Source organism: Enhydra lutris, unplaced genomic scaffold (genome assembly GCF_002288905.1).
Source record: "Enhydra lutris kenyoni isolate GAN:26980312 unplaced genomic scaffold, ASM228890v2 scaffoldscaffold10, whole genome shotgun sequence".
NCBI classification, from domain to species: Eukaryota; Metazoa; Chordata; class Mammalia; order Carnivora; family Mustelidae; genus Enhydra; species Enhydra lutris.
In genome coordinates this window covers 34,330,830-34,352,103 of record NW_019154094.1, presented here as the reverse complement: position 1 = coordinate 34,352,103, position 21,274 = coordinate 34,330,830, and the positions used below count along the sequence as shown (strand labels likewise).

General features: G+C 38.7%; 2 protein-coding genes across 4 annotated transcripts in view; one reads left to right on the top strand and one right to left on the bottom strand.

The window, feature by feature from the left end:
* The window catches only part of LOC111143754 (cereblon), a 25,086-nt gene extending 19,380 nt beyond the window's left edge, over window positions 1–5,706 (top strand). For both annotated transcript variants that reach the window (XM_022497593.1, XM_022497594.1), the window contains exons 7-11: window positions 139–223; window positions 996–1,111; window positions 1,764–1,828; window positions 2,478–2,609; window positions 3,843–5,706. In XM_022497593.1, coding sequence (XP_022353301.1) covers window positions 139–223; window positions 996–1,111; window positions 1,764–1,828; window positions 2,478–2,609; window positions 3,843–4,023 — 579 coding nt within the window. In that variant the 3' untranslated portion in view covers window positions 4,024–5,706. The remainder of the gene's footprint in view (window positions 1–138; window positions 224–995; window positions 1,112–1,763; window positions 1,829–2,477; window positions 2,610–3,842) is intronic.
* Window positions 5,657–21,274, bottom strand: part of LOC111143755 (tRNA nucleotidyl transferase 1) — a 19,448-nt gene continuing 3,830 nt past the window's right edge. For both annotated transcript variants that reach the window (XM_022497595.1, XM_022497596.1), the window contains 6 exons: window positions 17,572–17,765; window positions 14,065–14,203; window positions 9,443–9,569; window positions 7,895–8,088; window positions 6,873–7,126; window positions 5,657–6,690 (listed from right to left, as the gene is read on the bottom strand). In XM_022497595.1, coding sequence (XP_022353303.1) covers window positions 6,436–6,690; window positions 6,873–7,126; window positions 7,895–8,088; window positions 9,443–9,569; window positions 14,065–14,203; window positions 17,572–17,765 — 1,163 coding nt within the window. In that variant the 3' untranslated portion in view covers window positions 5,657–6,435. The remainder of the gene's footprint in view (window positions 6,691–6,872; window positions 7,127–7,894; window positions 8,089–9,442; window positions 9,570–14,064; window positions 14,204–17,571; window positions 17,766–21,274) is intronic.

Here is a 21,274-nt window from a genome sequence, read left to right as displayed (position 1 = left end):
AAACAGGGATTCAGATTTTAGTACAGTGAGGACTTAAGCTGCTACTAATACATTAGTTTTATTTTATGAGTTGAAAATCTGGCATTAAGTTCTAAAAAGTCTGTGAACCTTATTATGGCTGCTTTTATTTTAAACAAGGAAACTTTAATGGATAGAATCAAGAAACAGCTGCGTGAATGGGATGAAAATCTAAAAGATGATTCTCTTCCTTCAAATCCAATAGGTATGCAAAGTCTACTTCCTTCCTATGGCCTTTGATGTTTTAGTAAATCATTTTTCTGTTTAATATTTTTATTCATTCAAAACATTTGTTTTGAGCATTTTAAAAAAATGAGTAGTTAATTGTAACAGAGTTCTTCAGTTTTGTGAGCAGTCTAATCTTAAGCAGTTTTCCTGTTAAGTTCAAATTGCAGACAAGATCAGGCATGTTCAGGGTGTTATGGCCATAGACCAAATTGCAGTAAATGGGGCACATTCAAAAACTTGAGTGTCAGGACTCTCCCTGTTCTTTAAGGTGGCTTTCAAAAGGACCCTAGTTCTAAGACTTATTTATCTTACGTACATATAATCTCTCTGGTTATTAGGTACAATTACTATAGCCATCTTTCTAGTCTTGTAGCAGATTGACTTCTTATATCATGGGTTTGATTTTCATGTTTAAAAGATCAAAAAAAAAAAAGTGTTAATAAAAGAAACCCAAACTCTGGTGCGCAGCTCTTTGGAGCTTGCCACTCTCACTGCAATAAACTTTCCCACCTATATTGCTCAAAATAAATAAAAGACATTTCTAAAAAACCAATTATGGGAAAAGAAATTAATTTTGGAACTTCCTAAGAATATATACTCAATAGCTAGTGTATTTTAGTATTGTTTATAATTATGTCTGGTACATTCTTTGGGAACTCTGTAGAGAGGGTTTATTTTAAAAAGACATTATTGTATGATTCATATCTGCTTCAAAAATTTAAAACTTAAAAAACTACCATGTCTTTAAGATTTTTCTTACAGAGTAGCTGCTTGTCTTCCTATTGATGATGTATTAAGGATTCAGCTCCTTAAAATTGGTAGTGCCATCCAACGACTTCGCTGTGAACTAGATATTATGAATAAAGTGAGTAAAGTTACCATGTTCATGACACCCATATTTTAGGCTTGATTATCTATGGGACCCAGTCGTGTAGTCATGCAATTAGAAAACTAGTTGTTTGCTAGTTTTACATGATTTATTTTTTTCAAGTTTTTAATTATTTATTTGAGAGAGAGAGTGCCCTAGAGAAAGACAGCAAGCATAAATGAGGGGGGAGAGGGGAAACAGACTCCCCTCTGAGCAGGGAGCCCAACGTGAGACTCTGTCCCAGGACCCTGAGATCATGACCTGAGCCGAAGGCAGACACTTAACCAACTGAACTACCCAGCCACCCCGCTAGTTTTACATGATTTAAAGGATAATTTAGATATTTCATTTGGGATCATACAGACACTTAGACTGTTTTTACATCCCTCAAACACTTCCATTTCTACATAAAGCATTTGTGCTTATAAGTATCTATTACTTTTTGTCCTACAAAGTCAGTAGTTTTATAAGTGAGTATGTGTCAGATCTCAGAGGTTTTCTCAGTCCTGCTTTAAAACTCTGTTTTTGAATGGTTGGAGGAAAGCATGGTATTTAGAGGGAGCAATACTCTAGTTTCTTGATGGGCTGTGTAATTACATAATTAAACAAGTGTGAATGTCCCCCACTAATTTTCTCTTAATTTTTTTAGTGTACATCTCTTTGCTGTAAACAATGTCAAGAAACAGAAATAACCACCAAAAATGAAATATTCAGGTGAGAAATGTTCAGTATACTTCTGAATACATTTTCCCAACTGCTCTAACAGAGTTATAGTCAAGGCTGTATTCCATATCTTCCTTATTAAAAACAGTCATTCAGCAAATGCTCTATGGGAGTTTAAGAAACCCTTCCTGACTGGGTGCTCAGCAGCAGTGGTGATGTAAGATATTATTCACAAGTAACAGGCATGGTAAAGTCAAACAAAGGGGCAATTCTTTTCTTCCCCATTCCTGCTAGGTAATTTGTTTATCTTCCTAGTGATTAAGGACCTAAGATGAACGCCTCAGATAGGATCTTCTAGGCACACATAGGGCCCTTCTGAACATGTACTGATCCTGTGTGACATAAATGTGTAAGAATTACTTTAGTACAAAATGATAATTATAAATCAGGACAGTAAGGAAACTGTTGCCTACAAAGTAATCAGTTACCCAAGGATGCCTAATAGGACCTTTTCACTGTACTTCCACTCTCAGAGACTCCTTTAGATGAGCTCCATTTTACAAACATGTAGACTGAATGAAACTGGACTGACTCCCAACCTCCTGTTTACATACTAAAGGTCTGATGTTACCTCTTAGAACCTCATTAGACTTTCTCCTTTCCATTCTGACTTATCTTCTATGCTGATTATCTCTTGTAGTTTATCATTGTGTGGACCGATGGCAGCTTATGTGAATCCTCATGGATATGTGCATGAGACACTGACCGTGTATAAGGCTTGCAACTTGAACCTCATAGGCCGGCCTTCTACCGAGCACAGCTGGTTTCCTGGGTAATGTGGTGGTTACTTTTGTGGGGTGGGGAGGGGTTGCCTTAATTGGACAGAGTCCTAAGCAGAGTTGTTAGAATTATAATCAAAAATAGACAATGAGATGAATACTATTTCAATGCTCTTCATTTTATGAATGGCTAGTAACAGCTACTTTGGCACACTCTCATGAAATGTGAAGTTAGAAGGTTGCCAACTGCAGTTATCCTTAAATTAACTATGCATTTCATCCAGACTTTCCATTTTTCCTTTTAGCTCATTCTGGAAACCAGCTGGCTTATAACCCAGTAAAACTGTATCTAAACCACATTCTATAGTATGTCAAACCAGAGAGTATTTCCCAAGCAGTGACAAACAAAACAGCTGGAAAAGCCACTGAATTCTGGTTTTCTTCAATTTTTTTTTTTCTTTAGCCCAGTGCCCTTCAAAGTAGGAGCCTAGGACCAGCAGCACCACCTGGGAACTACTTAGGGTTCTTGAGAAGAGTAAGGATGAGGGAATTCTGGGTCATTCTTTGATTTTGAAAGAGGCAAGCAGAGATTTTGGGGGGGGGCACCTGAGTAGCACAATTGGTTAAGTGTCTTTTAGTTTCTGCTCAGATCATGATCTCAGGATAGTTGAGATCAAGCCCCACGTTTGCTTAAAACACCATCCCCCAGGCTTTCTCTCTCTGAAATAAATTAAAAATAATAATTGCCATTTTGGACATAGGACCATATCACTTGGATTGTCCAGTCTTATTTATAAGGATTAAAACTAGAATTAACTTGTTAATAAACATGTGGGAATATACCGAGGGAATGGTTTCAGTTACATGATTTGGTTTATTTTGCTAGTTATAATTTGAGTTTCTGGATGAATTTTCTGATAAAATCATACTTCAGTGAAGTAGTTCTTAGATTTTTAGATGAGAAATTCATGTATCTCTCCCTCCCACCACCTATTTGAACTCACAAGAACTCACAAGTATTTCTGGAGGTGGATCGTGTTTTATAACATGACTGCAATACAAAATCACCAAGGAAAGGTACCTGTAAGTTAATCCATATCAACAAGATTCAGTTTTTTGTCCAACGCCAAGAGAGAAAAAAAATAAACACAGCTTAAGAGCACAATCAAATTTGTTTCAGGAAACAATATAGAATTTAGTTCTGTCTTGATAACAGCTTTATACAATGATAGGCTTGGGGTACAGAGATGTGTTTCCTTAGCTGATACCCTTCTTTAATTTTGTAGGTATGCTTGGACTATCGCCCAGTGTAGGATCTGTGCAAGCCATATTGGATGGAAATTTACGGCCACCAAAAAAGACATGTCACCTCAAAAATTTTGGGGTTTGACTCGATCTGCTCTGCTGCCCACTATCCCAGACACTGAAGATGAGATAAGTCCCGACAAAGTAATACTTTGCTTATAAACAAATGCAGTAGAGATAAAGTTAATATTTATTAAGTTGGTCTTGTAAAATCAGATCTGCTTTGGAAATTACTGCATTTGATGCATACCCAAGTAAAAAGCAACATTACATGGAAGGTTGCAGTTTCTTAGTCAAAAGGTATTTGAAGTTTTAAATTAAAATATACTATTGGAAGGATGAAAAACAGTTTAGAAAACTTGGTTTTTAGGAATATCTACCTTAGTATCATTATAGTCTGGCCTGCTAGGACACGAAGACCTCTCTGAAAGGGGAGGAGATGGGTTTCCTGCACAAACTTACTTGTAATTCCTCTAACACGAGGTTAGCCACTTGCTCATGATACATGGAACCAACAGCAAGTTCTTACCTGTGCTCTGACAGAAGTTCCCAAAGCTAGGGTGCCAAATACAAGGTCCTTTAATTTTCTTGAGTTTCTCTCATACTGATTTGTAAATTTTGAAAATATTAAAGAGTTAAAATATACAGTTTGAGCCCCAAAATAGTGTTCATTTCCTTACGCATTTGTTAGTGAGAAATATAACTTATTCGCTCAGTGTTTGTCTGAACAACCTGGTTATTCTGTTCCAAATTCCAATTTGAACCTAAATTAATACGGAACAGAGATATTTATTAGAACACACCTCCCTTCTGTCTGGTTAAAAGTAACTGTATTTTGTAAGCACCTCAGTTCCATGTAAATTGAAAATCTGTAAGTAAAATTTAAGAGCAAACAATATTACACCATCTTTGTTTAAATAATGTAAAATATTTACTCACAAGCTGCTTAATTGAAGCATTAAGATGAAGTTTTAGATAGACTGATTAGCCACCTACCTCTTCGCTTCTATGTTCAAGTGTTGATTAGAACCTTTCACATTTGTGTAAATATGACAACTTCACTGCTTTACATAATTGGGGAAAGTTCAGCTAATGGGGAGAAATGTATGAGGCCAAAAACAGACTGTTAAATCTGTTTTAATTAATATTTTCTTTTACCAAATGTGCAATGGTTATGATTGCCTAAACTAAAATGCTCAACTGAAGATCTCATGTTGTGTATTTATGTACAGGAGGTAAGTGAAAAGCATCTCAAGAACGCTGTCCATTCTGTAGGACATCCCCAAGCTGTAGGGGTTTTGTAGTACTAACAACCTTGGGTTTATAGGACTGTAACCAGTTGTTCAGACAGCCTTACCCTATGCCAGCAGCACAGTCACAGAGAGTGCACACTACTTTTACTTTTGCCACCTGAAGGGTGTAGTCTCACAGTGTTCTATTTTGTTTACTAACACTGGCCAATAAAATTTTCAGATACATAAAAGAAGTGCATTTAACACTATTTTAAACTGGTTTTGTAAGTAACAAAATAAGACCTCTGAAATACCTCTCTACATACTTCTATTTAGAAATACAGATTCTCTGATTTTAGTGAGATTTAAATTACTAACTTCTCCCCACAAGGGACAGAGATGCTAGGACTGGCTACACAAAAAGTAAAATCAATTATAAAATGTCAGAGTGTAACAGCTGAAACAATACTTGGCACTGTACACCCCTTTACCTACTGAAAGCATTTGGGGCTCAAGCCTTTAAAAACCATACATACAGGTCTGGTCATGGATGTTTTAATGTAGGCCATATCTTTTTAATTTGTGAAAAAAATAAATGACTGAGGGTACAGGAGTACTGTTGCCGTCTATAAACCTGATGTATACTGTCATATACCACATAAACACATTTATCTTCCAATTCCAAAGGGAATGTTTATTAAAATAAAAGGCTCAAGTGTAACTCAAGCCAGTCTTTCTCAGGCCTGGTATGCATAAAGAAATCGTTGTTAACAAAGGACGATATGGACTACATACTAAAACGTAGAGACTGCTAGAACAAGTTTTGGGTGTATGAATGCCAGCCACCAGGGACATACCTGGTCTTTATAATTTTATACAGAATATTTTATTAGCTACTTTCAACACAATTTTATTTTGAAATTCAAGTAAGAGTTGACACTTAAAGACAATGGTAAAATAATGTAGTTAATTCAACTGCAAACATCAAACACTTCTTTCTTAAAGACAGCACTTTTTAAGATCAGTAATGCGTTACCCTGGGGTGGGGGAGGGGGACGCCTAGACAGATGAAGATAGGGGAAGCCAACTGTACTATCACAGCAGGAGTTATTCCGAAAAAATCACAAGGTTCATGGATATAAATGAGATTAAGAGGAGGTAGACTTGAGTTTACTGCCTGAAACTCACCACAGAAGACCTCTGTTGATCTGAAAAAGTCCTCTAAGCTGGTCTAAGCTGGCTTTCTTTCGCCTACATATTCAAGTCTCTTAAATCTCACTGAGAGGGAGAGAAGAAAATCTAACCTTACCCCAAATTTTCTGCTATTGAGTGCCAGCTCTCATCAATTTTCACTCTTCTTTATGTAACTTAGGAGTTCGTCTTTCTCCATTTGGTAGCCGCTTTTTTTCCACTGTTCTCGCAACTGCTGCAGCAGAGCCCCAATTTCTTTTCCTGAAGAAATGCCCACTTTTCTGATGTCATGCCCACTTACAGGAAACGGAGGAACGCACCACTGCTGCATCTGCTGCAGAAGACCGTGCTCTCCCTGGTACTTCAGGAGCTCATATACGCGGGTGGTTGCATCAGATTCCCTAGCCTAAAAGCCAAAATCAGACATTTACTTCCAGCACACGTTAGAATGCTTGCTATTGATCCTACCCTAAAATGCAAATAAATAACAGAGGTGAAATTTTTCATTTACAGTAAATGAAATCCACAGAACACACTGTGGGTCTTAGTGTTAATAAATTAGTTCTGACCAAGCCTGTATATACTTACGTCTATAATGTAGTCTTGATAGGGTTTCAGTGGCTCTGAACTATCTGTTGCTTTAACTAAATCTTTCCTGTTTTTAACTATGAATATGCCAAGGTTCTTCTCTTCTTTTGAAATCTTCAACCTCAAATCCAGTTTTGTGACATCATCCTGTACTTTGAATAATGAGGCCAAGAGAGTCATTGGCTTTGGTGAAAAACCATCAACATTTTTACTAACTTTGTTAAATTCTTCCAAACTTGCATTAGTAGGTAAGCCTGGAAGGACAAAAAAATTTTTCAACAATTTTTACTTTTTATAGTGAGTAAATTTAATAAAACACACTCATATCCTCAACCAACCATGGTTACAGTATAGAAAATGCCCAGTCACTAGAACTCACTGGTTCAGTCTGATGCTCCATCTTAAAGGTTAACCACTGATAAACACTGCTGCTATTCCCTCCCATAATGTCCCCCAAACCTAAGGGAGTCCTAACACATGAGTTTCCATTAATGAACTACATCTGGAGGTCCGGAGGCCATGGCGGTAGTGTCAGACTTGCAAGACTTCATGACTGCCCACTGACCTACTCTCACAGACCATCCACCCACCCCTACTACCATTCAAAAACTGTATTTGACATACCCCCAAGTTTCCTGAAGTGTGCTTCAGCATAGATCATTGTTCTTTCTGAATATATTTATTAATTTCTATGTATGTCACTCTTTAAGTGCTCTACATGTATTAACTCACTGACTCTTTCATCCCTTCTCTTAGATGCTGTTACCTTCACATCCCTTTTTTAGATTCAGCAACTAATAATCGAGGAACTAATCCAAACCACAGAGCTGATATGTGGCAAAGCTCATTCAAACCCAGGTCTGACACCGAAGGCCACTGTGTCCCACCCCTGACCCCAAAGTTTATCTTATTTTAAAATACTGCATTTCTCCTTTTGTATTAGTCAAACATTTTTCCCTATGAAATTTTAAACCAGATGTTTCACTGTGAAAAACTCAAATACTTTATAACTTGGCTCTCACCTATGTAAGGAGCCACATCAAGGTCATAGATGAGGTGAATCAAATGATTTACATGGTTACCAATAAGAATTTTTTTCAGTTCAACCCAAATCCTCTCTCCTGATATTCCAGCCAAGCCTTTTGCATTTTCTGCAATTGCTTCCAAAGTCTCAGGATCATGGTCACCAGGTTTGTCTACAATTCTCCCGTAAAACCTGCAAAACAAAATTCTCATGCTATGTTACCTCTATGTTGGCATATCACCAGAAAAATCTCATTTTGCATTTTACTGGTACTATTCTATACATCTAATATGAGACAACACAGATGATTTAGGTTTAAGAGGGGCTTTAGACATCTGTTTAATTCCTTACCTTCTTTTTGCTCCCAGATGACAAAATCTGAGAGCCAATAAAATTTAAACTAGCATGAACTAGAACCCTCTGCTCACTTTCATTTCCAAATCAGTGACTGAGACATTTAGAATGGCCATCAAATGTACTTCCTAAAACTGGTACCCTTACTGGAGGAATAATGCAGAACATTCTTGGAAAGCCTGGAATGCCATCAATGGAACAGTGTGTACAAAGCTTACTTGTCTGTGCCCATCAATACTTTGAAGAGTTTCAAGTAGGACTGATCTAGCTGCACAGAGTGGAGTGTATTTCTAGCAATCTCAGAACTGGAAGCCTTAACATATGCCTGTACTAACACTCATCTTTAAAATCCAGTTCGTTAATAATGTAGATTAAATGACAGTAACTATGGATGTCAGTCTGTGTTCTGTTACCTGCAAGAGTGTTACAAGTACTCAAATTTAAGGGAACAGCACTGGGGTGCCTGGGTGGCTCGGTCGGTTAACCATCTGCTTCTGGATCAGGCCATGATCCCAGGGTCCTGGGATGGAGCCCCAAGTCAGACGCCCTGCTCAGCAGAGGAGTCTGCTTCTCTCTCTCCCTCTTGCTCCAATAAATAAAATTAAATAAACAAATAAAGGACAAGCATTTACTGACAAAATATGTAGGCTCCATTACAAAATATTCTAAATATGATTCCAACCAATGAAAAAAATTAGGCATAAACTAGCCAGTCAGAATCATTTTTAAAAAGGGTTACAGCTCAGAGTTAAAAAATCAGTGCTACCCACAACACCATCCAAATTCATTTCATGCTTTTAGCAAGCTCATCTAAAACTATAAGCCATATAAAGGCAAAGGCACTCATTCCTCCATATTCCAAGCACCCAGCAAGTGGCTGGCCTATGGTAAACACTCACTTATCTAAGTAATGAATGATCAGTGCAGGAAAAAAAAATGGACATTTAAAAATGATTTAAAACTGAATTTTATACAAGACCATCACAGAATGGAGTATCTGTGTTTTGGGGGAAAAAATAATAGGAAGTATCTAAGTACTATCTCACAGTTAGGTCACACTTTACTAATCAGTCTATCAGAGACAGACATTTGGGATGTCTCCATGTTGTTGACCTGCACATTTCACATGATTGGAATTGTGCTCTGGGATATTAAAATCTGTATTATTAAAGTATTTTTTAAAAATTCTTACCGGAAATATCTTAAAATTCGAAGATAATCTTCTTGTATCCTCTGTTTAGCATGTCCAACAAATCTAACTTTCTTATTTTTTAAATCTTCATAACCACTGAAGTAGTCAAATAAGGTACCATCAAAACCTATTCATTAAAAAAAAAGGGGAGAGATCACTGTTAGCAAATAGGAACTGGAAAATAAAATTCTCTTTTAAAAACTATTACAAACAGTAAAAACTAAGTGAAGAGTTACAAAGTTAAAATACAGACATGAACACCATTCATAAATACCCACTATCAAATGAAGACATAATGGAATAAAAGGCTGTATTCACAACAGCAATTAAAAAGGTAATACCCAGAAGTGAAATGAATTGGTGTGGAGACACCAAACAAGCTGATTTTCAAGTTAGTATGGAAAAATAAACAAGAAGAGCCAAATAATCTGGAAAAAAAATAAACAGCAAAAAGAATCTGGAAGAACTAAACAATAAACCATGGGGGGGGGGGGGAATTTATGATCTTAGAATGGGGAAAACCTTTCAAAATATAGAGTTAATTCTTAAACACAGGTTTGCACTCTATGGGCTCACTGAGAGGTAAATTTCTTTTTTCCTAAAGATTATATTTATTTATTGGAGAGAGCAAGATGAGCACAATGGGCAGGACTGGGGGGCTGAGGGGTGTTGTGGGGAGAAGCAGGCTTCCTGCTGAGCAGGAAGCCTAATTCAGGGCTTGAGCCCAGGATGCTGGGATCATGACCTGAGCTAAAGACAGACACATTTAACCAACTGAGCCACCCAGGTGCGCACGAGCACACACACACGTGTGTGTGTTTTTTGTTTTTTGTTTTAACAAGACTATAGACATTTTTTCTCTTAATTTTTCCTAACATTTTGTCTAGATTGCTTTATAGTAAGAAAGCAGTGTATAATACATACAACACACAAAGTTTGTATTAATCAATTGTTTCTGTTATCAGTAAAGCTTCCTACCAATAGTAGGCTATTAGTAATTAAGTGGGGGGGGAGTCAAAAATTAATATGCAGATTTTAGTCTACTTGGGGGTTTACCAAGAAAACACACACACACACAAAACACACCAGAACCTTAAAAAAAACAATCCACCCACCTAAACATCAAGTATGTCTGCATGGCAAGAACCACCATAATGAAAAGCATAAAATAACTGACATACTGAGAAAAATATTTAAGTCAATATAGAATCAAATACCTAACTTCCCTAATACACAAAAAGCTCTTATAAACAAAAATACCATATATAAATAGAAGAATTAGCTAAAAATATCCTAAGGAGACATAAAAACCTTTAAAAATGCAGATTTTTTTGGAGCACCTGGGTGGCTCAGTTGGTTAAAGCTCAGGTCACAATCTTGGAGTTGTGGAATCGAGCCCCCATGGGGCTTTGCACTTAGCTTAGCTTGGTGTCTGCTCAAGATTCTGTGTAAGATCCTCTCCTTCTCCACACCATTCAACCATCCAGGTGGGGAGGTTGGTGATCCCAAGAGATACTGCCACTACTACTGAAAAACAACTACGCAACTGAATTCTGTTTCAAGTTCAATGCTCTTTGATAACCCAAATGCAGAATACTAGTAAGCTCAGGCTTAACACTTCCCAAACTGATTTATACGGCATCTCGATATGTATAGAATATTTAAAAGGCTCCAAATTCAAAGAAAAACAGAAAATGGGAGGGTGGAGAGGAAATAGGCAAAAATATGATTACAAAGTAGCAACTATATGTGGTATATCTGTTTCTTAATGACAAGACTGGACTCTCCCTGCTGAGCATGGAAGTACTAAAGTCATTTTCAGTTTAAAAAAAAAAAAAATTTTGCAGGAAATTAAAAAACAAAAAACAGGGGCACCTGGGTGGCTCAGTGGGTTAAAGCCTCTGCCTTCGGCTCAGGTCATGATCTCAGGGTCCTGGGATCGAGCCCTGCATCGGGCTCTCTGCTCAGCGGCGAGCCTGCTTCCTCCTCTCTCCCTCTCTGCCTACTTGTGATCTCTCGCTGTCAAATAAATAAATAAATAAATCTTTAAAAAAAAAAAAAAGATAAGACAAGAGCAAGGTTCGAAAAGCAAAGTAACCAGAAATGCCAGAACTCGTAATGCTTCATCCAGTAAGGCTTGAAAAAAGCCTGGACAGAAAAATGGGTTGAAAGTTAAAATTAGGGACGCCTGGGTGGCTCAGTTGGTTAAGCAGCTGCCTTCGGCTCAGGTCATGATCCCAGCGTTCTGGGATCGAGTCCCGCATCGGGCTCCTTGCTCATCAGGGAGCCTGCTTCTCCCTCTGCCTCTGCCTGCCATTCTGTCTGCCTGTGCTTGCTCTCTCTCTCTGACAAATAATTAAATAAAATCTTTAAAAAAAAAAAAAAAAAAAAAAGAAAGTTAAAATTAGTGAGAATATCCTATCAGTGTGCACTTTGTTTTTTGCTTTGAATAGCACTTTCAAAATATGGTGCATAAAAATAAGAAATAAAGTTGAGCTGCTAAGAATAATGTCGTGGTTAAGAATGTGACCTCCGGGGGCACCTGGGTGGCTCAGTGGTTAAGCTTCTGCCTTCGGCTCAGGTCATGATCTCAGGGTGCTGGGATCGAGCCCCGCATCGGGCTCTCTGCTCGGCGGGGAGCCTGCTTCCCCCTCTCTCTGCCTGCCTCTCTGCCTACCTGTGATCTCTGTAAAATAAATAAAAATCTTAAAAAAAAAAAAAAAAAAAAAAAGAATGTGACCTCCGGAGCCAGCATGCTTAAGTTGGAATCCTAATTCTGCAATCTACCAGCTGCACGACTTTAAGCCAATTACTGTGGGTTTAACAGCAGTATGTGCGTCACAGGGATGCTGGGAAGATTAAATTTCTGTGATGTGCTTGTGCCAGTGCCTGGCACATTATAAGGGGTCAGCAAATGTTAGAAAACAGTAGTAGCACTAAGAATAGTTTTTATTTCTATCAAGCAGTATACTGGAAAGGAATATGAGCTTCTCTCTTTTAGTTAGATATGCTTAGGAGAAGCCAGTTAGCAAATTTTATACACTGCACTAGCTGGAGCAGTTCACCCTTAATGAGAATGAGCGAAGATGAAATAAACATGTGCAGTTTGGTCACATAATGGAGAGAAAACACTGCCCCAACTGGGCTCCCTCTGGTCATAAATCACCTAGGCTTTGGAAATCCAAGTTCCAATCATGGCGGTCTGTGACTTGAGCTAAGCTCCTTAAAATCTCAGCCTATTTCCTCATCAAATGGATTTAATACTTAATGAAGTTTTTCTGACAGTTCAATGCGATAAAGTGTATCAAATAACCGAGAACCTAGTAGCTGCTCTAGAAACGCATCATTAATGCGGTTAGCAAGAGATGCCCATCTTGGCATACAACCCCCTTCTCCATCCCATGAAGCAAATCCTATTTACAGGTTTTTCCCCACTGTCTCCAAGTTCATTTAAGGCCACATCACCTTTATAAAAGACCTACATTAATACCTGTTTTTGCTAACCAAAAGAAATCTGGAAGAGGATTTTCATTGTGATGACAGAGTAATTGTTTCCACACCTTATACCACCTTCAACTTGAAAGTGGTTACTAACACAGGATACTTTTGGGTAGCAAGGAACCTGTCCGTAATCCTTTCACTATTACAGTTGCCACAACTATGTTATGAAGAGTGGTTGCTTCAGCTCTCTTTTCTAATCCAAAGTCTTGAACACAAAAGGGCTTGACTACAATTTAAAGGACAAAAAATAACGCTTCAATAAAGCACTAACTTAATTCACCTATTATGAATCTCAAATTTTTTAACAAAAAAAATCAAGTTGAGATAATAAATGGGTTTTCTCTTGCATGCCAACTCTGATTACAGGTGATTCCTAAAATGCAATGCTATGAAAGAATCTGACCTTGTGTCTAGGCACAGCAACAGAAAAGGTGCTGAGGTCATTCACAAGTATGTGCCATGGGCACCAGAAAAGAGGAAAGAATGCCTAGGGTGGGCATACACAAAAGACAGAGTAATGGAGAATGATATGGGGGAAATGTATGTGGGTGCATTTTTCTTACCTAAAATGTTAACCATTTTTAGATGCAATTGATAAGTGGACACAGAATGTGTACATGTATCAGGCACTGTTCTAAAGACCTAAAATTATTAACACCTTTAATCCTCATGACAGCCTTGCAAAGGAAGCAGGTATTAGCACCCTCAGTTTACAGCCAGTGAGGCAGAGTTAGAATCTGAACCCAGGACTCTGGCTCTTGACTCATCTTTTAACCCATATGCTACACTCTCAGATGAAACTAATGCAACCTCTCAGGTTGGAGAACATTTCTAGGATGCAGATTCACTTGAAAAGGAGGCTTTCAGCGGCACCCGGGTGGTACAGTCGGTTAGGCATCCAACTCTTGGTTTCTGCTCAGGTCATGATCTTGGGTTCGTGGGATTGTACCCCGCAATGGGCACCTCACCCAGAACAGGCTCAGCTTGGGATTCTCTCTTTTTTGCCCTCTGTACCTCACCCTGTTCTCTCTCTCACATAAATAATCTATACAAAAAAAAAAAAAAAAAAAAAAAGACCGCTTTCAGAAAGATTAGATTAAAACATTATCTCCAGATATTACCTAAAAACATGGAATTTATAGTGAGATCTCTGCGTTCAGCATCTTTTTGCCAATCAGTTGTGAATTCTACCTCAGCATGTCTTCCATCAGTGACAACATCAATCCGCAGTGTAGTAATTTCAAAATTTTCTTCATGAAGCTGTAATGAAATGTTTTTTAATTAGTTTTTAAGTATCACTGGATGAGTTGAAAAAAATAAATGAGTCCTGACATGTGTATCTTCTTTCTTTTAAAAGTCACCTAGTGCACATGTATTCTGAAACAGAAAGAAATCCACAATATTCAAGATAGATCCAAATAATATTTTTTAAGAAATAAATCCATCTCAATTAAAAAGGATGAGTCTGACATTAAAAAAAAATGACAACTCTAACAAATGTTGTGACAGAGAACGGAAGAGGCCCTCAAAACAGTGTATTCCAATTCTTCATTTCCAATTAGGCTACTCTGAAATAGTTAATGGCTCCAGTTTGCAAAGAGCTGAATTCAATTTACAACAAATACCACTGAGCAAAGGACTGATAGAAGAAGAAATATGAACTAAAACCTTCTGCAATTCTTTTACTGGTAACCATCAATGATGTTGAAATAAAGTAATATATTTATCATGGGAAGAGAGATGAGCTCCAGCTGGCAAAAGCTGAGTAGCTTCAGGACAGATGACATACATGCTAAGCCCTGAAAACTAGTAGGTGCCGGGGTGGCTCGGTTGGGCAACTGCCTTCAGCTCAGGTCATGATCCTGGAGTCCCAGGATAGAGTCCCACATCGAGCTCCCCGCTCAGCGGGAGTCTGCTTCTCCTCCTGACCTCCCCCCTCTCATGCTCTCTCTCTCCCCCTCATTCTCTCAAATAAATAAATAATTTTAAAAAAAGAAAGAGAGAGAAAGAAAACTAAGTAGGATCTGCACATGCACATGTGGAAAGAGTATTTCAATGAAGAGAAAAGATGACCAAAGGCACATGGAGAGAAAGAGGGATATATGCACAAGAAGTACTGCTGACAGATAGCATGTTAGCATTTAGTGGTAGACAGCAAAGGTTTTTACATGCCACTGAGGTATTTGGAATCTCCTCAATAGGAACTGAAAGCTAATAATGATCACTTTAAGTCTGTTCTAGAATTCCTCTCAATCTTATTTCTTTTCTGGAAACAAGTTAGAGCTCACGATAGGGTTCTAGAACTCAAGAATTTGAAGCACAACTTTTCTCTAAAGGTAAGTGGTAAGAAAAGGGTTTGAAATATGGAAGACTGAAAATCACTGTAGGAAACAGACCCCGGAATGTCTCCCTTATCCAGGAAGAGAACCATAGATTAACTCAGCAGAAAGACTGAACTATAAATAGTCATAATTTGGGACACCAGATACAGATGATGGTGGGAGTGAAGTACTACAATGAAAACAAGATAAAGGGGCGCCTGGGTGGCTCAGTGGGTTAAAGCCTCTGCCTTCAGCTTGGGTCATGATCCCGGGGTCCTGGGATCGAGCCCCGTGTCGGGCTCTCTGCTCAGTGGGGATCCTGCTTCCTCCTCTCTCTGCCTGCCTCTCTGCCTACGTGTGATCTCTCTTCCTCTCTGTCAAATAAATAAATAAAATCTTTAAAAAAAAAAAATGAAAAAAATCAACAAGACCCTCATTCTCTTTCCCCTCTTGGTTTCTCAAATGCTAATAACCAGGCTTGTTCTAACCTGAATGACACTAAAGGATTCCCCGGATTTCCCCTAATGAAAAGGCCTGCTGATACTAAATTGGTGATTCCATAACTAACTGGCTGACATTTCCTACACAAAATTACAGTAAAGTTCTCAAGTCACTTTACAAACACCAAAGGCTCACCCAACCTTAAGAAGAGAACCAAACCCCCATCTAAGGACAGCCAAGAGGAAAGACAGAAAAAGCTCAGAGGAAAGAGAGACAGTGTCAAAGTAACTATAACTGATATCCTAAAGGAAGTAAGATAATGCATCTGAAACAAGAAGAGGAAGTTTTCAAAAGAAATATTCTGAGAAACCCCTCTTAAAAATGTTAAAAATAGCAAAGGTTGCAAATATAAGAGACTGGATGACGAAGTTAAGGCAATCTCATGTAAAGTAAAATAAAGATACGAATATAAAATAGGAGAGGGGCGCCTGAGTGGCTCAGTCAGTTAAGTGACTGACTTCAGCTCAGATCATGATCTCAGGGTCCTGGGATCAAGCCCCTAAGACTCCGAGCACAACAGGGTGTCTGCTTCTCCCTCTTCTTCTATCCCTCCCCACTGCTTGTGCTCATTCTCTCTCAAAAGAATAAAAAAAAATCCTTAAATAAATATAAAATAGGAGACAAAAAATAAAAGCAGAAGATCAGTCCCTATGGTCCAATATCCAATATCACAGTAGATTCCAAAAGTGAAGACCCTGAGCAAAGGGGACGGAATTACGAGAGATCACAAAAAGGCTCACTAAGTGTCCCTGATGCAAAAACACATCCAAACCAAAGCACAGCATCTCAAATTATTAACACTACCTAAAAAGATCACAAAGTCTTCCTTTTAAGGGGTGGAGGGGGGGCTCTGGTCTGAGGAGAAATCTGAATGAGCTCAGACTTCCCAGAGGCAGCACTGGCAGGTGGGAAACAAAGGCTTTCCATTTCTGAGTGAAAATGATCGCCAGCCTGGAATCCCACAGCCAATAAAACAATCAGACCAGTGTGAAGGTAAAATAAAAATATCTGCAGACATGTAAGGCTTTTTCAGTTTTCAGATGATTAAAATGAGAGCCATAAATAAATAAATAAATAAAGGAAGAAAGAAAGAAAACAAGAAAAATTATCACATAGGACTCGAGAACCAGGAAGTCTAACAAGGAAGAGGCCAGGAAATTCCCAGGATCTGGTGCCGGCCAATCTCAGGACGAGGAATGCGGCGCCGGCCCACAGCACGCACATGTAAGAAAAGAGAAGGCACCAGGTGAGGTGGCTCAAAACACGGGAACTGAAACTTGATGGGTTTCATCTACTGAGAGGAACTTTACAGAGTACAGGAATGAATTAGTGGCACACAGAGAGCTATATAAAAGAAAAATCCTGTTAAGTGCAGGGGAAAGCAAAATCACCTAAGAAAGACATGCGGGCACGATACACTTCATAATCCAGCTGTAAGCAATACAGTCCTAAGTGAAAACACCGAACATGAAGTCGAACAGACAAGACGGTCCAAGCATAGTGTGACTCTCCCGGGCAGCAAGTCTGCACATAACTGGGAAATGTGAAGCAAAGACCAACACTGCAGCACAGAAACGACTTTCTTAGAAATGTGGGGCTAACAGGTTAAGTACGATAAAAACTGATCGGAAGTAGCTGTAGCAAAGGAGGGTGCAGGGTGTAAGAGGGAGGAGAGACGGACATATTTTTAGTAGTTTTTTTGTCACTTGCTTTTTAAAACTAAAAACAAAAACAACAAAAAAAACACGTAAAACTTTTAAAAATTACAAAAAAGACAACGTAATTGCTGTCAAACCTTCCACTCACCCTGGCAGTAATCGTTCCATGCTTTTCTCCTTTGTTGTTTATCATACGAATACCCGCGGCCTGAAACATGTCCTTCATTTGAGCAGGGGTCGCAGTGGTAGCAAAGTCCACATCTTGAGGCTTGACTCCATTTAATAAATCCCTCACTGCTCCTCCTGCTATTCTTAACTCATGATTTTCTTTGACAAATAATTCTGAAAGGAGAAAGAATATTTTTTACTTCAATTTACTTACAAATTACAGAAGTACAAGGTTTTTCCAGTCTATTAGGGAGAGCAGAAATTATTTAACTGCGCCTTTCCATATAAAAATTAGAATAAGGCCCACAGAAATGAAGTTGACTTACCTAGAGTAGAATGCCTCTCACAACTCTGAGAGCAGGGAAGTTGCAGATTGTTTTTCTTGCCAGATTCAGAATATAATTCAGAATTATCTCTGAATTATCTTCCACAATTCCCCAAGGTCACCGATACACATTTTAATTACAAACAAAAAGTGAACAATTCTGCTTTTTCGCCAAGTTTCTGTGCATACTTCAGAAATTTGAGGTGTTCTTAGACATATTTCCCTTTGTGTATTAATGCTGAGGCTACAATGTTCACGCATGAAACTATGACACTGTCAAACATTAGTCTATCACCCCAGGTGTGATGTTACCGCTAAGAATCCATCAAGAACTAATCTGCATACAATGTTTATTTCTGCTCCTCTCTGAGCTCTAGAAAAGCCACAGGAAATCTCAGACTACTGTGAGGGCCTCAGTAGAGGAGACCCAGAACGGACTCCTCTAGGTACTAGATAGACAAAGTCCACTGCTAATTACTCACGACCAAAGGACAGCATATGGCACCCAGGGAGAATGACATCCAGGAACTGGCCCTTATACAACCCCCTGAGCCTTGGTATTGCCACAAACTGGCCTGGCACCCACAGTCGGGCCCTGCTGTTCTCCTGTTGAACACAATGTCAGAGAACACCCACATCAGACAAGTCCACTCGGTGACCATGACGGATCGGTTAAAAGAAGACAACTAGTAAGCATGTCTGAACACAAGAGACATGAACACTGTCAAGGACACCACCTTATGACAATTAATACGTGTGACTTCTTATTTACCCATTGGTTAACAGATCATAGCGCTGTGTTCTCATCTTCTCACCTGAAAGGTGAGAAAGCAGAGAGCCGTGTTCTCACCTTCGAGGTAAGAATCAAGATACCCATCACAGATTTATCATTGCGTCCTGATACCACCTAACCCTCAGGAAAACTGTACTTCTTATACCCGCCCCAACACAGAATACAAGCACAAACCCTACAAGAAGTCCTTTCTAAAAACCTTCGGCTGAGATACTCCAACGTTCTCCATGGTCAGTGTTCTCCCTCACTGCAAGGACTAATAACTCACCCGGTCTCTAGCTGGAGGGCACTGACCTGAGCACTGAGGGAAATACATCAGAGTTCTGGCATCCCTAATCACAAGCTAGTATGTTAACCTCCATCCCTACCCGAAATCTGTGCTTGCTCATCCTCTTCCTCTTCCTGTTCTTCCTAAACCTTCAGCCCAACTCTGGAGACTACCTAAAATGATCTGCTACTAAGTAACAAATGCTCCCTCCCTCTACCTTCTGGCCTTAAAGTTTTAGCTGTCCCAGACTACCCTAAGTCCTGTCCAAGAGTGTGTGATCATTTCCTCTCATTCCACATTTCTAATCAAGTCCTACTGACTCTGTCTCTAATAAGGGTTCTTTCATATAGGGTTCGTGGTCTCTTAAAATATAAAAACCATGTATGATAGAAAAACAAAACAAAACAACAACAAAAAAAGCCATATATGTTACTCCAGTTTTCATGAGATTTAGAGATGTCCATGACCCCGTAAATTAAGGACTGCCAAAATGTTTCTGGACTCTATCCTCATTTTTCCCTAGTTCAGGGCTTCTTCGTCTCCTTCCTGAACAGGAGTGCTACACCAGCCCCCTGAAATCCCACTTCCACCGTCTAGACAGAGGGTTCTAAATCACTCACTTCATTAGGCCATGCCATTGTTGCTCTGACTACTCCCAGCACAGTATCTACATTTCTGCAAAACATTATACCAGGGTTTCCTGACCCACTTCCGTCTCCTCTCTCACTAATCTCTGCATCACGCTTTGCCCTCAAACTCTTCCTATAGTTTCCCTCTCTAACTTTGCTTGCACAGGTCACTTCACCCAAACACCTTCCCAACTTACTCACCTAGAGAGCAGCTGGCCATGAAATGCCTTGGTGCACAACTCACACCAGAAAGACATTTTGCATGTCAGTCACTCCTACCTAAACCGAACTTTCAGGAAATACTGTTACTTCAAACCACACAATCTCATCTATTCCACCCTCTTTTCCTCTGTTTTTCTAATGCTGGTCATGACCACCAAACTGACTTTACGGTCACTAGTGGGTTACTGTCCACAATGAGAAAAACACTGATCTAGCTTATCCTTACTCATCTTTTGTGATTCAGGTTAGAAAGCCTCTCCTAATGGTGGAGTTAAATTAATCTCTTCTAAGCTACTACAGAAGCCTTTTTTTTTTTAAGATTTTATTTATTTATTTGACAGACAGAGATCACAAGTAGCAGAGAGGCAGACAGAGAGAAAGGAAGGGAAGCAGGCTCCCTGCTGAACAGAGAGCCCAATGTGGGGCTCAATCCCAGGACCCTGGAATCATGACCTGAGCCGAAGGCAGAGGCTTTAACCCACTGAGCCACCCAGGCGCCCCCAGAAGCCTATTTTTTATGCATACTAATTATATTAAAATTGCCTGTTCAGTCTCAGGGTAGAATACCTATCTCACCCATCTTTACACCAACACGGCTCATGACGGAACCTAACTGTGATATCCCTGCTTCAAAAAACATAAATAGATCAGAGTGACCTCACTGGAAAGTGTATTTTTTAAAGGTTTTCTTCCTTCACTACAGTAGGAAACTATTGTGAAATGCAAAAAATGAGTAAGTTTTACTTTCATTTGAACCTAGTTTAACAGGAGGAAGAAGGTCAAGACTGAATACAAGATAACCTCTGTTTTAAGAGTCTCATGCTAACTCAACTAAAATAAAATTCTAAGTTCAAAGTCACCTAATAACTGCATTACACAAAGAGATCCAAAATTTAAAGTAATCTATTCATCATTTTGATTAGCCACATGGAAATGGATAACTATTTCCAAAAAACTCACAATTCTAACATTATAATATAACTGAGAAAGGCGTATTAAGGCATATGTATGTGCCTGTGTGGAAAAGCCATAAAAACTGTAAATAATGCAATGACTTTATAGTGACCTAGAAGAGTAGGAATTATCAAGCTTAGACACACTTTTTCCTCAATTACTGGTATCTGCAATCTCACAGAAATCCACATTCCAATGATATACTCAGAAAAATAATACCTAGTACAGCTAAATTTAATTGTAAATTTAAGCCTGAGACTTAAGAAATGCATAATCTCATCATTCCAAACTATTAATAGTAAATCTTTGTAATTATTATCATCAGCAATCAAAAGGATATTATGTCAGAAAACTTCTATGATTGTCTTTTTTTAATTTACTTTTCAATCTAATTTTCATTAACTTCTTCCCTTTATAATTTTGAATTTTAAGTTTTGGAGGCAGGGGATGCAGAAAGTAGAACTAAAATGGGAAGACCATCTCATGTCATGG